This window comes from Carlito syrichta, unplaced genomic scaffold, assembly GCF_000164805.1.
Source record: "Carlito syrichta isolate Samal-C Ts95f unplaced genomic scaffold, Tarsius_syrichta-2.0.1 Scaffold312386, whole genome shotgun sequence".
NCBI lineage: Eukaryota > Metazoa > Chordata > Mammalia > Primates > Tarsiidae > Carlito > Carlito syrichta.
In genome coordinates this window covers 936,605-952,048 of record NW_007256482.1, presented here as the reverse complement: position 1 = coordinate 952,048, position 15,444 = coordinate 936,605, and the positions used below count along the sequence as shown (strand labels likewise).

Below are 15,444 nucleotides of genomic sequence, written 5' to 3'. Positions count from 1 at the left end.
ATTGTAGAGATGAGGTCTCGCCAAGTTGTCCAGGCGGGTCTCAAACCCACGGGCTCAGGCAATCCACTCACCTCAGCCTCCCAAGGCATGGGATTACAGGCTGAGCCACCGAGCCTGGCTTCCAAGTCTGTCTTTCTTTTATGCCCTGACTCTCCTCCAAAAGTTCTCTGTCCCCTCAAAAGGCTGGTTAGGGTCACGGGTCACCTGGTGAGAGTGTTATCATCAACATCTGTCAAAACCCAGCATATGCTCTGTCCAACCTACTTCCACAGGACTCTTCACTTCAAAAATCTGTCCCAACTCCCTCTTCCTGTCTCCCTTAGTCTTCTTCCCTTCTCCCCTAACAAAAACCCTACCCCTGTTTCCCTTTATGAACACCCCAAGTTCCAGGTAAAAATCTTACATTTTACTTAGACTTTATTTATCTTTCTTAAAGTTTTAATTCTCATTTGATATTTCTATTCTTCCTATTTTATTTGGAACACAGCTTATGAAGTTACTCGTGAAAAGAAAAAGGACAAAATTACGGACTTTGCAGCCACTTGAATGGATTTAGTCTATCATACTCAGTGATCTATCACAGAAACAAAGAACTGAGTACCATATGTTCTCGCTCATGAGTGGGTCCTGAATATTTATCACAATACTGAAAGACGAATTGGCAGTAGTGGGACACTGCCTGGGGAAAGGGGTGAAGGATGGCACATAACATCGCTAAGGGTACCTGATTCTAAACCAGGGGAAGTGAGGACCAGTGGGAGGCCCAAACTTCACCTGCACGTAGTCCACTTATGTACCTAATCCTGACTTATACCCACATTTTTAAAATAAAACATACGGCAAAAAAAAAAAAGAAGAAAAAGTTGAGACAATAATGATGAAGAAAAGGAAGGAAGAAAAACAGAACAGGAAGGAGAAGAAGAAACCAAAAGAAGAAAGAAAGAAAGAAAGAAACCCACAAAATAAAACCCTGCCTCTGGAGTATGTTCTCTTTACTAATAAAGATATTACCATACTTCAGTTCAAAACCATGAGACTTAACAGCAGACAATATGTCCATAGGGCAGACACAAGTTCTGTCTCCCAACACCAACATCATAAAATGGTTGTACTATATTTGGTATTAGATGTGTTTGGATACTTATATTTGAATGTAAGTATGACTGATGGTCTAGGAATTCATAGCCCTTCAAACCACTTGTTTAATAGAGCAGTTCCCCCACTCCAAGCCTGCTCGCTGTCTGGAATACATCTTCGGCTGGGAATGGTGGAGATAGGGAATTTTCCCTTCTCTCTTTCGCTCTGAAGGGGCTGAGTAAATAGACTCAATGATAACTTTAACCAAAAAAGTCACTTAAGTTGAGAAAGTAGTAATCACAAGAAACCTAAAACTAGGATTTGATATAGCATAGGACATCCATAATCCAAACCTGACTATATTTCCAATCCAATTTTATTTTCTTAACAATGTGGTCACTCCATTTATGACAAAAAAAGTAAAATTAAGCTCATTAGAACACCAATTCTATCAGTAATTTGTGTGTCTATTTTTGTTTATAAGCACTGACAAAAAAAATTTAGGTGGATTACACCAATAGTCACATAAAGTTGAGATTATAAACAGAAACTGAAAATAAAATTCCACATAGAAGGAAGAGAAAACATACCAAATATCTAAGTGAATAGAGTGATTGTACATTAAATTTATTCTATGCACAATCTTCAAAGCTAATCTTTTTAAAAGCTGAGTGAAAAAGGGGAAAGGTTAGGTGTTTTGTAATTCTTATATTTTAATAAAACAAAATGTACTAGTTTATTAGGAACTTTAATCTTACTCCTGACAGTTGTGAGTTCTTTAAATGGAGAACTGTGGATAAACTAAGAACAATGCCCTTAACATTAATCTAACAAAATATGCAGATACATTATTTCTGGAGGTTTTTCATTCTGAAATCACAGCAGCAAAATACAATGACCCATTCTCAGTGGAGAACTAAGCCCATCAAACTCAATCTAATTAAAATTAAAACACTAAATATCTGATTAGCCTTCTCAAAAATCAGTTGCCTCACTGTGGTAGCTGATCTCCAAAGATGGCCCTGACACGTCTTGCCTTCCCTGCAAGCACATCCAAAGTTGGGCTTATTAGGCCATGCCCTTGAATCTGGGCAAGGCCTGGGACTTGCATGGAATTCCAGTTCATGCAATTCCAGGCTAAGTCTGAAGAAAGTCTGGTAGCTTCTACTTTTGTGCTCTTGAAAGACCCTGAGCTGCCATGGAAGAAGTCTAGCTATACTGCTGGAGTGTCCATATAGAAAAGCCATGTGTGGAAGGAAACAATCTGAGACTATATGAAGAATCAAGGAATCCAGCCAAAACTGAGAACATATGAGCCTATTCAAGCCCAGCCAGCCAGCCCCAGCCATTCAAGTCAGCCTGCAGTCAACTTATGGGGTTAAAGCATGAACCCAGGATCAGGAAGCTGTTGTTCAAGATGCAGCCCCAACAGACACTCACCCATGGCTGCATCTGAGGCTCAGTTTCCCCATTTGAAAAATCACTCAATGGCTCTATCCCCAGGGCAGGCCCAGGCAGGAAACTGCATAAGAGAGAACTTTAAAACATAAAAGGCCCCCACCAGAGCCAGACAAGTGGCTCTTTGCTTTCTTTATTCCCCTCCTCAGTCCTCCATTTAGATAAGCCACACCCAAGTAAACAGGACTGCAGGCGCCAGTGCCTGGTCACAGAACCAGATGCAAACGTGAAGAAGTCATACTGCCTGTTCCAGCCCAACAGACATTGTGGGCAGCAGAGACAAGATTCCCCACTGTGTCCTGTCTAAATTCCTGACCCACAGAGTCATGAGAAATAATAAAATTGTTGTGTTAAGCCACTAAGCTTGGGGTAATTTGTTACATAGCAATAAGATAACCAAAACACTCACAAATGGAAATAACTTGCTTCATTGTAGTAGAGTGCCCAGGAATGATCCCGTTTTCATTTAGTTTCTCATTAATGGTGCTATAATGTTTTTGTGAATAAGTTGGGAGCAGTCTAGGTTCCTCCTCCACTTTGTGACAGCCAACTGGTCAAGTACTGCCTGCATTACTTCTGGAACCAACTGAGCCTCTTCTTTCTTCACCTTCTCTACTGCCTTGCTCAGACCATCATGCATTCGCTTTGTAGTTCTTATATTAGTCCCCCAAATCCACATCTCCCTGTCTTTAGTCCCCCTACCCTAAATCTGCCACAGAGGCAAAGATCTGATCAGGTTCCTGTCTTAGAATCCTTTACTAGTTCCTCATCCTAATCTTTTACAACAATCAGTGAGCGATGTGTTTCTGTTAGTCCCTCTCCTGTCCCTAACAATATTACTATCTATGTATAGGCTCACAAGATTGCTCAAGGTTGCAAAGCACACAACTCCAGGGGGCATTCATTTCATAGACTACGCTATGAACAGAACCGCTTGGAGCCATGCAGTGCCAGCCCTGCCCAACTGCACTCAACATCCTGTGGCCCCAGATACTTCCTATTCTTTTCACTTTAGGTTTTTTTTTTTTACTAAAGTTGTCCCTTTATTTCTCTCCTAATCCTCCAAGCTATAGTTTGCACAATTCACCACACCTAGTCAGTCATTCCATTAAAATAGGTCAGTTTGACCACCAAAAATTATCCACTGAACGCCTACCACGTGTTCAGTTCCTAGGTATCCCTAAAGATAATAAAACAAACAAGATCTCTGCGTCAAGGAGTTTTCAGGCTAGTAGACAACCACTGTTTATCACATAGGCCAGAGGTTGGCACACTTTTTCTGTAAAGGGTCAAAAAGCAAACATTTCAGTTTTGTGGGCCACACAGTCTACTACTCCACTCTGCAGCTATAGTGTGAAAGCAACTATAGACAGACATGGCTTTGTTTCCATAAAACTCTACTTTCAAAACCCGTCAGCTTAATCCACAGTTTGCCAACCCTTGATAGACTTTTACAGTGAAGTCTTTTCTAATTAATCCCATTCCCACAGTGAAGCTTCTCTTGGCTTGTCACAGCATCTGCTCCGATAAATGTTGAATCTTTCCCCATAGCAATGGTGGGAGGAGAGTCTTGGGAAATAAAAGTATCAAGAGTATGGAGGAAGGGAATTTTCCAGCTATGAGATTGATTATAATTGAAAAGCAGTTAGGGCAAATATGTTAAGAACTCAAACTATAAAGCCACATTTCCCAACTCTATACCTCTTACTAGATTACACCCCTGGAGCAATTACTAAAACTCTGCATCTCTCTGCTTCCTCGTGTGTTAAATGAACAAATAATCTTAATCTGCTCATAAAAGAGTTCTTATTAATGGAATTAATACTTGCAAAGTTCAATTGTAAGTGATACATCAGAGCTTGCTGTTTTTTTTAACCATTATCACTGTAATTTAATGTAAAAAAAAATGGCTTTGCGCTTATAGGCAACCAATGGAAAAAATGAAAAGAAAAAAGGAATTAAATAATTCCTCTTACTGGCAAGGATTTAAGGCACATACCAGTTTCCCCCTGGAAAGAGAAACACCTCTTGCATCTCTACTCTGAGAGAAATTTCTCACAAGGGACATGAGAGCAAGAGATTCTGAATGACATAATGAGTAACCATTCCAGGTCAGAACCCAGACAAATGCCAGGGAGGATGCCTGTGATGATACCTAACACCCTCAATACAAGTTCAAGGTATAATATTAAAATATAAGACAAGGTTGGTACAACAGCTCACACCTGTGATCCTAGTTCTTTGGGAGGCCAAGGTGGGAGGACTGCTTGAGGCCAGGAGTTCAAGGCTGCAGTGAGTCCCGATCACACCACTGCACTCCAGCCTGGGCAACAGAGCAAGGAGGCTCTCTCTCAAAATAAATTAATTAGTTAAATTAAATATGATAAATGTGCCAACCAAGGTCCCACCAGCTCTGAAATCCTATGAATCTTGCTGTGTTTTATGTCTTTGCAGAAAGTTTCTTATTTGACTAAATAGCACTATGTGAGATTAACCATACTTAGGATTTGTGAACTAGCATGAAAGTATATTAGGAATTTTAACTGGAATTTTACCAATGTCTTAGTCCTGCATTTTTGTCCAATGGAATGAAAAACCAAAACCATAACTAAAATTAATGGAGAAAGAAAATTTAATAGTAAGACTTTGTCTTTAGAACTTAACCTCTGTGTACCTCAGCTCTTACAACTGTGAAATGATCGGATCCGCTACACAGAGGGGCTGTGAGGATTGAATGAATTATCACATGTAAAACACTGAGAGCATAAATGTCATCTAACTGTTACCTACCACAATTACAATTGTTATTGTGTCTTTGTTTTGACTTAATAGACTCCATCTCCTCTGCTACCTCTCTGTGGATTCCTAGTTCCCGCAGTCTGTGGGCTGTATGTCTCTGGCCTTCCACAGAGCTAAGTTCAGGCTGACATTCAATCAAGCCTTCCTAAATTAATGAATTATTTGAAACCCCACTTGATGATAGCCTTGTCTTTGATGATTTAACAATCTAATAGGAAACTCAAGCTTAACAACTGTGAAACACTAAACTTTCATATGCCTGCTATATAACCTGGGCCTGATATATTACTCAAGTTGGTTTTCTCAGAAAATTTCATGGGAAAAAAATTCTAAGTTACTTAAGTAGGCCCATTTGCTGAGTTACTTTAGAAACAAAGAAATTGTTAAAATAATTTATTTCTCTTTCCAGAAAACATTTTAAAAATATTTTCACAATAGCCGGGCTCGGTGGCTCAGCCTGTAATCCTGCACTTTGGGAGGCTGAGGTGAGTGGATTGCCTGAGCCCGCGGGTTCGAGACCAGCCTGGGCAGGCGAGACTTCATCTCTACAATAAAATAAAAAAATTAGCCGAGCGTGGAAGCGCGTGCCTGTAATTCCGGCTACTTGGAAGGCTGAGGCGGAAGGATCGCCGGAGCCCAGCAGGTCGAGGCTGCAGTGGCCAGGAGCGGCCACTGCACTCCAGTCTGGGCGACAGAGTGAGACTCCAACTCAAAAATATATATATATATATATATTTTCACATTGAAAATTAAAGCTAAAATTCTCAAATTGGATAGGCTGATTGTTTGAATTGTTGTAAGAAAAAGCCAACAAACTAGTGCATGAAGACTCTAATAATTTTTTAGTATTCTGCTTGATTAGAGTCATTAGTATAATACTATATTTTTTGAAGTATCTGCTACACAAGACAAAAAAAAGAATGTTTCAATATTCCTTAAAATTCCAAATAAGCTTAAAGGGATGTCTATACTTCCGTTTCCATCAGGTCTCACCTCATTTCATTGTAGGCTGATGTATGTTTTAGTTAATTTGTATTACCAACTTATAAATTTTTATAAACAACCTCTATGTCCTAAATGTTACAAAATTAGTCACATAAATAAGTATTTTGTCTCCACTTTCTTGCTTAAAATGTGGAATTGCTAAAAGCTTCTATTTAAGAATACTGTATCTTTTTTCAAAAATTGTGTCCCAATATTTTAGCTTAATCTTTTCAATAAACGTAAACCACACCACTGCAGGAGTCTTTCCCCATATTTAGCTATTTGCCCATCTGAGTTCAGATCAAGTCTTAAAGTCCTCTTTATAAAGTAAAGTGAACTTTATAAAGCCTACAGAACTTTTTCTGTGTTCCCTGTTAAACTTCTTTATTTTAATAACAGACTTCTGCGTAATTAATCCCTTGGAGTTTGCCATCACATAATCTACCCTGTGTACGAACTGTTCCATGTGTATTTTTCTGGCAACAAGACCTCTGGGGAAAAAAATAAACAAATAAACAAAGACCAAAGGGAATCATGCACAAGGGGACACATTGTGTATAATACAACTGGTCTCATATACCTATAAACCAAGCAACAAGGACAGAAGACTTAATCCATCTTATCAGAGACTTAGGAAAAGGAGGTCTTGCTGTAAGGAATTTATCCCTTTGACAGGAAACAGTAATACTGCCTTACTTGGGAACTAAAGCAATAAAGCAATCATAAATAAATGTTGCATAATTACTGCTATTCAAGTAGAGTTGGGTTTGTTGGGGGGGGTTAAAAAATATGTTGGACCCTCTCCCACACTTTTTGCCTAATCACAGAAGTTTAGAATTTAGCTGAGAAAAATTCTTGTGAACTGAAATTCAAATGAATAAAGTTAGGATTTTATTATTTCTCATAAAGTCATTTCACACGTCAAGCAATGCCCAAGCAAAGGAAAGCTACTATACATTTGCTATTAAAAATATTTTGAATCTTGAAAAGTTCTCATTTGAAAATAGAGAAAAATACAATTTTTACAGAGTGAATGGGGACCACACTTGTTCCGTTAAAAAAGGATTTCCTGTAAAAACAGAAATTGGCGATTTCCTCTAAGAAAACACAGCAAAAGCTGGGAAGAAACTTGAGGATGCTTAAATTTCCACTGTGGAACAACTTTTGCTGCCCAGTGGGCAGGGGAAGGGGAAAAAAAAAAACACCTGCAACAGGATAGAAGGAGAGGAAGACAAGCTAGACTACCCAGCAAGTGAGGGGAAAATGAGGTGGGTTCCTAATCTGTGAAGAAAGGGAGCTGACAGGAAAGGAATATATATCTTAAGAAGAATACCATGGCAGATTTTGCAGTCAATTGCCACATCAGAGAAAAATAAGAAGACAGTATCTGTGGGGGAGACTGGACCAGTGTATGGCAGATACTGATGAGTTTAAAGCACCTTTTAACTAGAGGAAATATTAGTGAGGTGCTGAAAGTTGCTGCCACCAACTGGGCATCAGGCAGACTCAGGGGTTACAAATCACTTTCACTTCATACACTGTGCATTTCCATCAAAATGGTAAACAGGTTTCACTGTAGTCAAAGAAGGTAGTTTTGAAGCTGGTCATATTTTAATGAGCAAAAATAGAAATTTTAAGCAATAACTGGAAAAACGAAATACCTAACTGCTTTTCCTGATGATTTATACAGCAGGGCATGGTTAAAGGACTTATTCATAGGAGACTGTAATGGCAATAGGCAGAGAGAATAAATTTTAAATGCTAATTCTAACTTACCATCAGAATTGGTTGTTTGTTTAAAATCTACAGGAAAGCCTTTGATCCGGCAATTCCACTTTCACTAATTTATACCACATATAAACTTGTGCATGTACACACAGGTATGTAGAAGAAAGCTGGTAACAGCAAAAGACTTAATATAATCTAAAGAGCCATCATTAGGGAACTGTTCCAGCCACATGACGGGATTCTATACAAGAAAACACATGAGGTCTATCCATGTGAGTTAATAGATTGATGCACCAAAGACATATAAAAAGTGAGCAAAGTTCAGAACATTACGTACAGTATATCCATATATTAAACATGACATATGCACATACATCTTTATATGTGTGCATATATTACATATTTGTACATGTATACATATGCCTAAATACACAAGAAAATGGTCTCTGAGAGGCAGGAGGGAGATACTTTCAGTTGTATATCCTTTTAAATTATTATCTTCACCCTCCACATAGTACATACAGTATATTAGATATATATAAAACCTTATAGATAACGAGAGAATTAGAAACACTCACTATTCTATTACTATCTTCTTTCTTTTCTTTGAGTAGGGGTCTCAGTCTGTCTCTCAGGCTGGAAGGCAGTGGCATGATCACAGCTACTGTAGCATCGACCTTCTGGTCTCAGGCGATCCTTCTACCTCAGTCTCCCAAATGGCTGAGACTACAGGTGGGTACCACCATGCCCAGCTAATTTTTTTTTTTTTTTTTGGTAAAGATGAGATCTCACTATGTTGCCCTTATCTGGTCTCGAACTCCTGGGCTCAAGCTATACTCCTACCTCAGCTTTCCAAAGTGCTAAGATTACAGGCATGAGCCACTGTGTCTAGGCTTAATACCATGTTTTCAGGAAGGCTTTATATAGTTTGCCATAGGATAAGGTCTGTGTTAATGATAAAATATTGTGAGAAGCACAGAGAGGAAAAAAATGCAAAACTCAACAGATATAAGCACCAATGTGAGTAAAAGTGTGGCAAAGTAAAGCTTAATTTCTGTTTTCACACTGGATCTGTGCCTCCCAAGGAAGCACACTCGCTAGTGACACCACATGGAAATGAGACAAATGTCTGGCCAGGCCTAATGTCTCCCTGCAGACTTTCACCCACAGAACTGAATCCCGCATCCTCTCTCTCTGTACGGGAACAAGCTATCAGAATAGATATTAAGATAACACTGTACAGCAAGAATATATTTTAGATGGGAAAATGCTGGACTAAACCAGGCCCTTTTGGGAACATACAGAATTCAGAATTTTAGGCCACTCACTAAACCAGCCATGTGCCTTGCACACAGGGCAAGAGAGGTGTGCCGCCCTATCAGGATCAGGTTTACCGTGACAAGCAACTTTCCTTTCCAGTATTGTCCTGGGTTTGTTTTCCACAAAGGCCAAGATGCAACTGAATTAACCATAAATATTTTCTGGGGTCAGAATAAAATCACACACATTTCACCATAGATTAAGTGCTTGACTCTGACAATCATTTTGTTCCTAGTCCAGACTAGGGCTCAAAAACTGGTCTGTTCCATTTACTACATTTTTTCTTCCCATACCTGGGCCATAAAAACACAAATGTCACTCCACACACACACAACTAAAACAGCCCATAGCAGACAAGGATCAGTGAAGTGCTCAGCCGCATAACCAAAAGGCCATCGCCACTTGCTCACCCAGAGCCATATGATCAAGCTACAGAACCACTCAGGAAAAGAGCATCGGTGACAATTATAAGAATGTAATAGGAAATTTCTGTATATTTACTGTCTGGCCTTATTTAACAGGCTTCTCCAAGGAGGTAAAAGGGGTCATTTATAGTCTATCCTGCTGTGTCTATGGAGGCTTGCAATTAAACCATCTCTCTTTCAACCTGGAAAATGGTAAAGTATTGCCACACTTCTTCAATTCAGGGAACTGACAGCCCTTAGTCAACCTGCCCAATGGACATCTTTCCTGCTGAAACCTGGTCTGTAACAGCGGCATGGGACGCCGGTGAAACCGTCAATCGCAGGTACACACCACCCGCACCACCGGCTAAAAACCCCCGCGCAAGGCCGGCCACAGCACCGCAGTCGCACGACCCAAAAACTAGTTCTCCGAAACATTCGCCCCTCTCGGCTTCCAGTGTAGACATCTGAAAGGCAGCACTGCCTGAAGAACTCATTCCCTGATTTTAATAAGCATTATTGACAGGAGAGCCAACTCCTAACTGCGTGTCTTCTCTGACGGAATCCCTTCCTCTCAAATGGAGCATCTACAAAGACGCCCACAAGGAAAGCACGTTCCCCTAGACTCCAGCAGAATTGGTATACAAGGAAAGGAACGGGCTGCTTCTCTTCTCCCAGTCCCAACGCCTCCCTTTCTTTCTCAAGGAACCTTCCTCGCCTCCCAAAATCCATCCCAACAAGATTCCTTCTAATCACGCCCTGTCCTCTGGGGCAGAAATCCTTAGCAGTAGGAGCAAGGTGGTTTAGCCTCGCACGCGGCGAGGGCTGCGCAACCCTCGCACCTCTGAGGCGCCCCAGGACGTCTTGCCAGAGAGCCATTTCCTTGGAGAATCACCCTGTCAGTGGCTCTGGATCTTGAAACTCGAGAAAGGGGGTAGGGGAGACCCACGCTGGAGCAGCCGGTCGGTTCCTTTACCCTTTAAGCGCGTCGTGTCCTCCGCCGCCTCTTCTCTTGGCCCGGCTGGCTCTGGTCTCCTTCACGTTCCCAGCCTCCAAATTGGCGTCGGCCCCATGGCTCGTGTAGGACGCTAAGAGCACGGTAAATCCCAGGGCGATCTCCAGCAGGGCCCCTCGCCGCATGATGCCGCGCCGCCGCCGGCTCCCGCCGCCTGCTGCCGCGCCCGGGGCTCGGTCTGCGGCCGCCGCTGCGCCCTTAAGCGCACCGCCGCGCGGCCGGGTCCCGCTCTCCCGCCGCCCGTCTCCCGGGCCGGGCTCCTCCCGCCTTCTCCAGGCGCTGCTCCCGCTTCAGGCGGCCCCTGCCAGCTGCAACACAGAGACAGATCCCCGGGGCGGGGAAGACATTCAGGGCATCGGGATGCTGAAGCCTCGCGGTCCCCATTCCCGAGCCCAGCCCGCGCGCCGCCTGCGCGTGGCGCAGTTCATTTGGGTAAGTGCAGACCGTTTGGTCCACAGCTGGCGGAAGAGCGCAGGCCCCCGGCGGCAGCGGCTCCGGCCGACCCCTCGGCCTCCCGCGCGCTGCCGAAGCGCGCAGCGCCGAGTCCCCGTGTCCCGAGCGCTCCTCAGCCCCGGGACGAGCTTGCTGGCTTTACTTTTTCCGTGGCACGAACTGCGCGCGAGGCGCGCTCCGAACGCCCCGGGTCCTCAGCCCGTCCTCTCCGCCCAGCGCCGGGGCTGGACGCCCGCCGCGCCGTCCCCGCCGGCTCCGGGCGCTGCCACCGCCCCCTGCACATCTGACGCGGAGCCGGGCACCGGGAGCCCCGGGCCAGGAAGCTGTCAGGCAGGGGAGGGCCAGCGCCAGCAGTGGACGTTCCGGGACAGCCCCTCACCCCGTCCCTGTCGCTGCCCGCGGCGCAAACGCAAAAGCCGCCGCGGCTGGAGCCCCAGCCCCGCTGGCCGCCCGACCCCTGCCGGGACCCCGGCTGCACCCACTGGAGAAGCGGCGGCTCCGACCCCGCAGGAGGCGGCGGCGGCTGCTCCTCGGTCCTGGCCGCTGCAGCCGCTGCTCCGCTCCGCCCGCAGCTGTCCCAGCTGTGGCCGCCTGTCCGCCTGTGGCACCCACAGTCTCTGCCGCGGCTCCCGCGGCCCCCTCCTTTCCCCACCTCTTCAAGTATCGTCCGCGCAGCGGTTTCTCGCGAGAGAAATACTTTTTGAAAAAAAGAAAGAAGAAGAAAATGACACCCCCCCCTCCGTCCCCCTCATCACCACCCCACCCCCCGGCCCCATCCATCTTCCCTTTCCACTCCCCTTCGCCAGCCACCGCCTCGGCGCGGGGGCCTCTCTCGCCCGCGGGATCAGCGCGGTGGGAGGAGGCAGAGGTGATCGGGTCCTGCCCGGCCTGGGATTTTTCGTCTCGGAGTGGGGAGGAGAGAGATGGGAAGAGGTGGAATAGCGGTTTTAGCCCGCTCGGTGGCGGGGAGGTCTAGACCGCAGATTAGCCTTTCCCGTGATCGGGGAAGCCCGGCCGGCGCAGAAAGCTGTGCCACCTGCACCAGGAATGCGCGCTGGAGACCGCGGCCCCGGAGGCCCGGCAGGCCCGGGAGGCCCTGGCCCGAGAGGAGACCGGTCCTTGCCGCCTGAGACTCCCGGTCGCCGCCTCCTTGAGCCCCTCCCGCCAGACACCCAGCAGAGGCTGGAGGCCCGGAGGCTAAGGCGGGCGCGTCACAGGCCTCGGCGGGAACTGATGTGCAGACCAGGGAGGGGGTCCAGCCGCTGCCACTTGCACCCCGAGTGTCGAGAGCCCGCTCAGGACGTGGCTCTTCCGAGACTCCGTTCGAGACAGCCAGGCTGAATCCAGGATGCTCCAAGAGTCTGAGTCGGATTCCAATCCAGGGGCCTGTGAATGTTGGAACTGAGGATTTAGGGTGGGGGCGGTGAAGGGATAGTTCTCTTGCCCGGCCCACGATTAAGGTTGAGGTTTCCCTGCGCGACCCTACCTACTTCCCAAACACACACACACACACACACACACACACACACACACACACACACACACACACACACCTGCCTCTCCCGGATACGCAAGGCACAGCGTTAGTGGCTTTGAAGGATATAGTATTTGTGGCATCCTTACATGGACGATATCTGGTATTGCCAGCACCCTATAAAAGTCTAGGAGGGCAGGAAATCGACCACTGGCTGCCAGAACTGAAGACCCTCAAAAAATCCCTGCAGTAGTCATCAATTGTCAAACCAGAAATAACAGCTCAGCACAAGCAGGTGCCTTAGGAATGCATCCTGTTGAAAGGGGTTTTCCTATTTACAGTAGTTTGTAAAGGGGTCCAGATATTAGAGTTAGAAAGACCTAGGCAAGTTATTTAACTTCTTTCCAATTACAAGATGGGACTAATAATGTAAAGCACGCAGGACTGTCATGGACATGCAGAACTGCTACGATAACATGAACATGAAGATGAAGAAGTAAGACTGTGGAAAATATGAGCTGATTTGAAGTCATAGTCCTGTAAGTATGTGGTCTAATTTAAGGTCTCACCTGCAAAAAATTCTTTTAGCAGATTCATGAATTAGACACTTGGTCACATCCTCGGCTGAGTAAAGATTCTTCATTCAAGATGTATTCACTGAGCACCAGCTATACACCACTTGGTGCATTGTTGAACAGACTTATTCATGAGCAAGGTAGAAATGTGTCTCCCCTCACATGGCAGGTGACCCACAGGGAAAGGAAGTCTTTAAACAAGGGATGGCCCTGTTTTTAAGGATAGGCACTGGGTACTTTTGGAGGACAGATGACGGGGGACTTGAACTAGGCTAGGGTTTGTCGAATGAAGAATGACAGAGTTCATGAATTGGGATATGAGAGCTTTTATTTCTCATAAAGTGTTACAGTCTTCAGGGTGGCCACTCTGATGGGTTGGGAAGCATAGCCACTGACGGAAGCCAGAAACAGGCACTTCAATGAAGGGGCAAAGGGATCAGGAATTTATGCTGAGCTGGGTGACCAAATATACATATCTTATAAGCTATAGAAATCTGAATATTTGTGGAGGGAAAAGTGTGCACACGCACAACTGTGCTTCATGCTCCTTCCTGAGTCGCAGGTACAAAAAAATGGTGGCATTAGCATGATCTGAGGGTGGAGTTTTCAGTCCTCTGATGTCAACAAGTGAAACCAAGGACACAAAAAACCTTCACTGCACATTGTCGGTAGGCTGGTGAGAGCCACTGGTGGTAGAAGTTGGTGATCTCTTCTCAGGAAGGAATGCTGGTCAGTTGTGTTAAAACTGCAAAAAGGAGGGGCAGTGTCAGGCATTTGGTTGGTTGCTGTCAGGGGAGAAGCATGTCTTTCCAAAGACTTGGTTTGTTTAGCCCTCGGGGAAGAAAGCCTAATAGTGAGGGAGGGGAGGGGGGTGTAATGAGGCCATCCGACCTCCCATCCCATCGTCACCAGGAACTCCATTTTCAAGGTTTCTCTTGGGTCTCCTTGGCCAAGTGGGGGTCCATTCAGTCTGTTGGGGGGGTGTTGGGGTTTCATTTTTATTTCTTTGGTTGATCAGAGAAGGCGTACCTGAGGAAGTGATATTTAAATTAAGTCTTAAAACATGACCTAGGGAGCTTAACACAACTTTTTTTTTTTTTTTTGAGTTGGAGTCTCACTCTGTTGCCCAGGCTGGAGTGCAGTGGCATGCTCATGGCCACCACAGCCTCGATCTGCTGGGTTCAGGCAATCCTTCCACCTCAGTCTTCCAAGTAGCTGGAACTACAGTCGCGTGCTACCACGTCCGACTCAAATTTTTTGATTTATTGTAGAAACGAGGTCTCGCCAAGTTGCCCAGGCTGGTCTCAAACCACTGGGCTCAGGCAATCCTCTTGCCTCAGCTTCCCAAAGTGCTGGAATTACAGGCTTGAGCCATCATGCCCAGCAATGCAACTTCATAGCACAAATTCTGACATCAGGCCTGAACCCTCAGAGGTTCTGATTTCAATAGTCTGCAGTGGAATCTTGACATGGGTAATTTTTTAAAGCTCCCCAGGTAGGGAGAGGTAAGGAAGTTATTCATATCAGGAAAAGGGTCTGAACAGAAGGACCATAGGTCAGGAGAAGCTTGATTATTGAAGATCCAGGAAGGCCTTATTCAACCCAGTTTTCTGGGTTGTTCTGCACCCTCTGGGCATCTGGAAACTCTCCCTGCTTTCCCTATACTCCAGCAGCATGCAAGACACGCTGTGGCCTCTCTTTGAAGATCTTCCAGTGGATATATTGGACAACAGCAACTGAACATGGGACTTTTGCCCAGGAAGCAAAGAGCAAATCCTGGTGCCCTGCAAGGACTCTCTTGTCAGCATTTCTGGACATTTCTGTTACTCCTAGCTCATATCTAAACTACCCCCCAGGGTTCCACCTCCAAAGAAGATATTTATTGATTTATTTTATTTTATATATATATATATTTTTTGAGTTGGAGTCTCACTCTGTCAACCAGACTGGAGTGCAGTGACCGCTCCCGGCCACCACAGCCTCGACCCGCTAGGCTCCGGCGATCCTTCCGCCTCAGCCCTCCAAGTAGCCAGAATTACAGGCATGCGTTACCACGCCCGGCTGATTTTTTGGTTTATTGTAGAGATGAGGTCTCGCTGCCCAGGCGGGTCTCGAACCCGCGGGCTCAGGCAGTCCACTCACCTCAGCCTCCCAAAG

At 45.3% G+C, this 15,444-nt stretch overlaps 1 protein-coding gene across 1 annotated transcript in view; it reads right to left on the bottom strand.

Moving 5' to 3' along the window:
• Positions 1-11,996, bottom strand: part of FBN1 (fibrillin 1) — a 191,910-nt gene extending 179,914 nt beyond the window's left edge. Inside the window, exons 1-2 of the mRNA XM_008069902.2 lie at positions 11,721-11,996; positions 10,747-11,093 (exon numbers count right to left, since the gene is read on the bottom strand). Coding sequence (XP_008068093.1) covers positions 10,747-10,910 — 164 coding nt within the window. The 5' untranslated portion in view covers positions 10,911-11,093; positions 11,721-11,996. The remainder of the gene's footprint in view (positions 1-10,746; positions 11,094-11,720) is intronic.
• Positions 11,997-15,444: the final 3,448 nt, after the last annotated feature.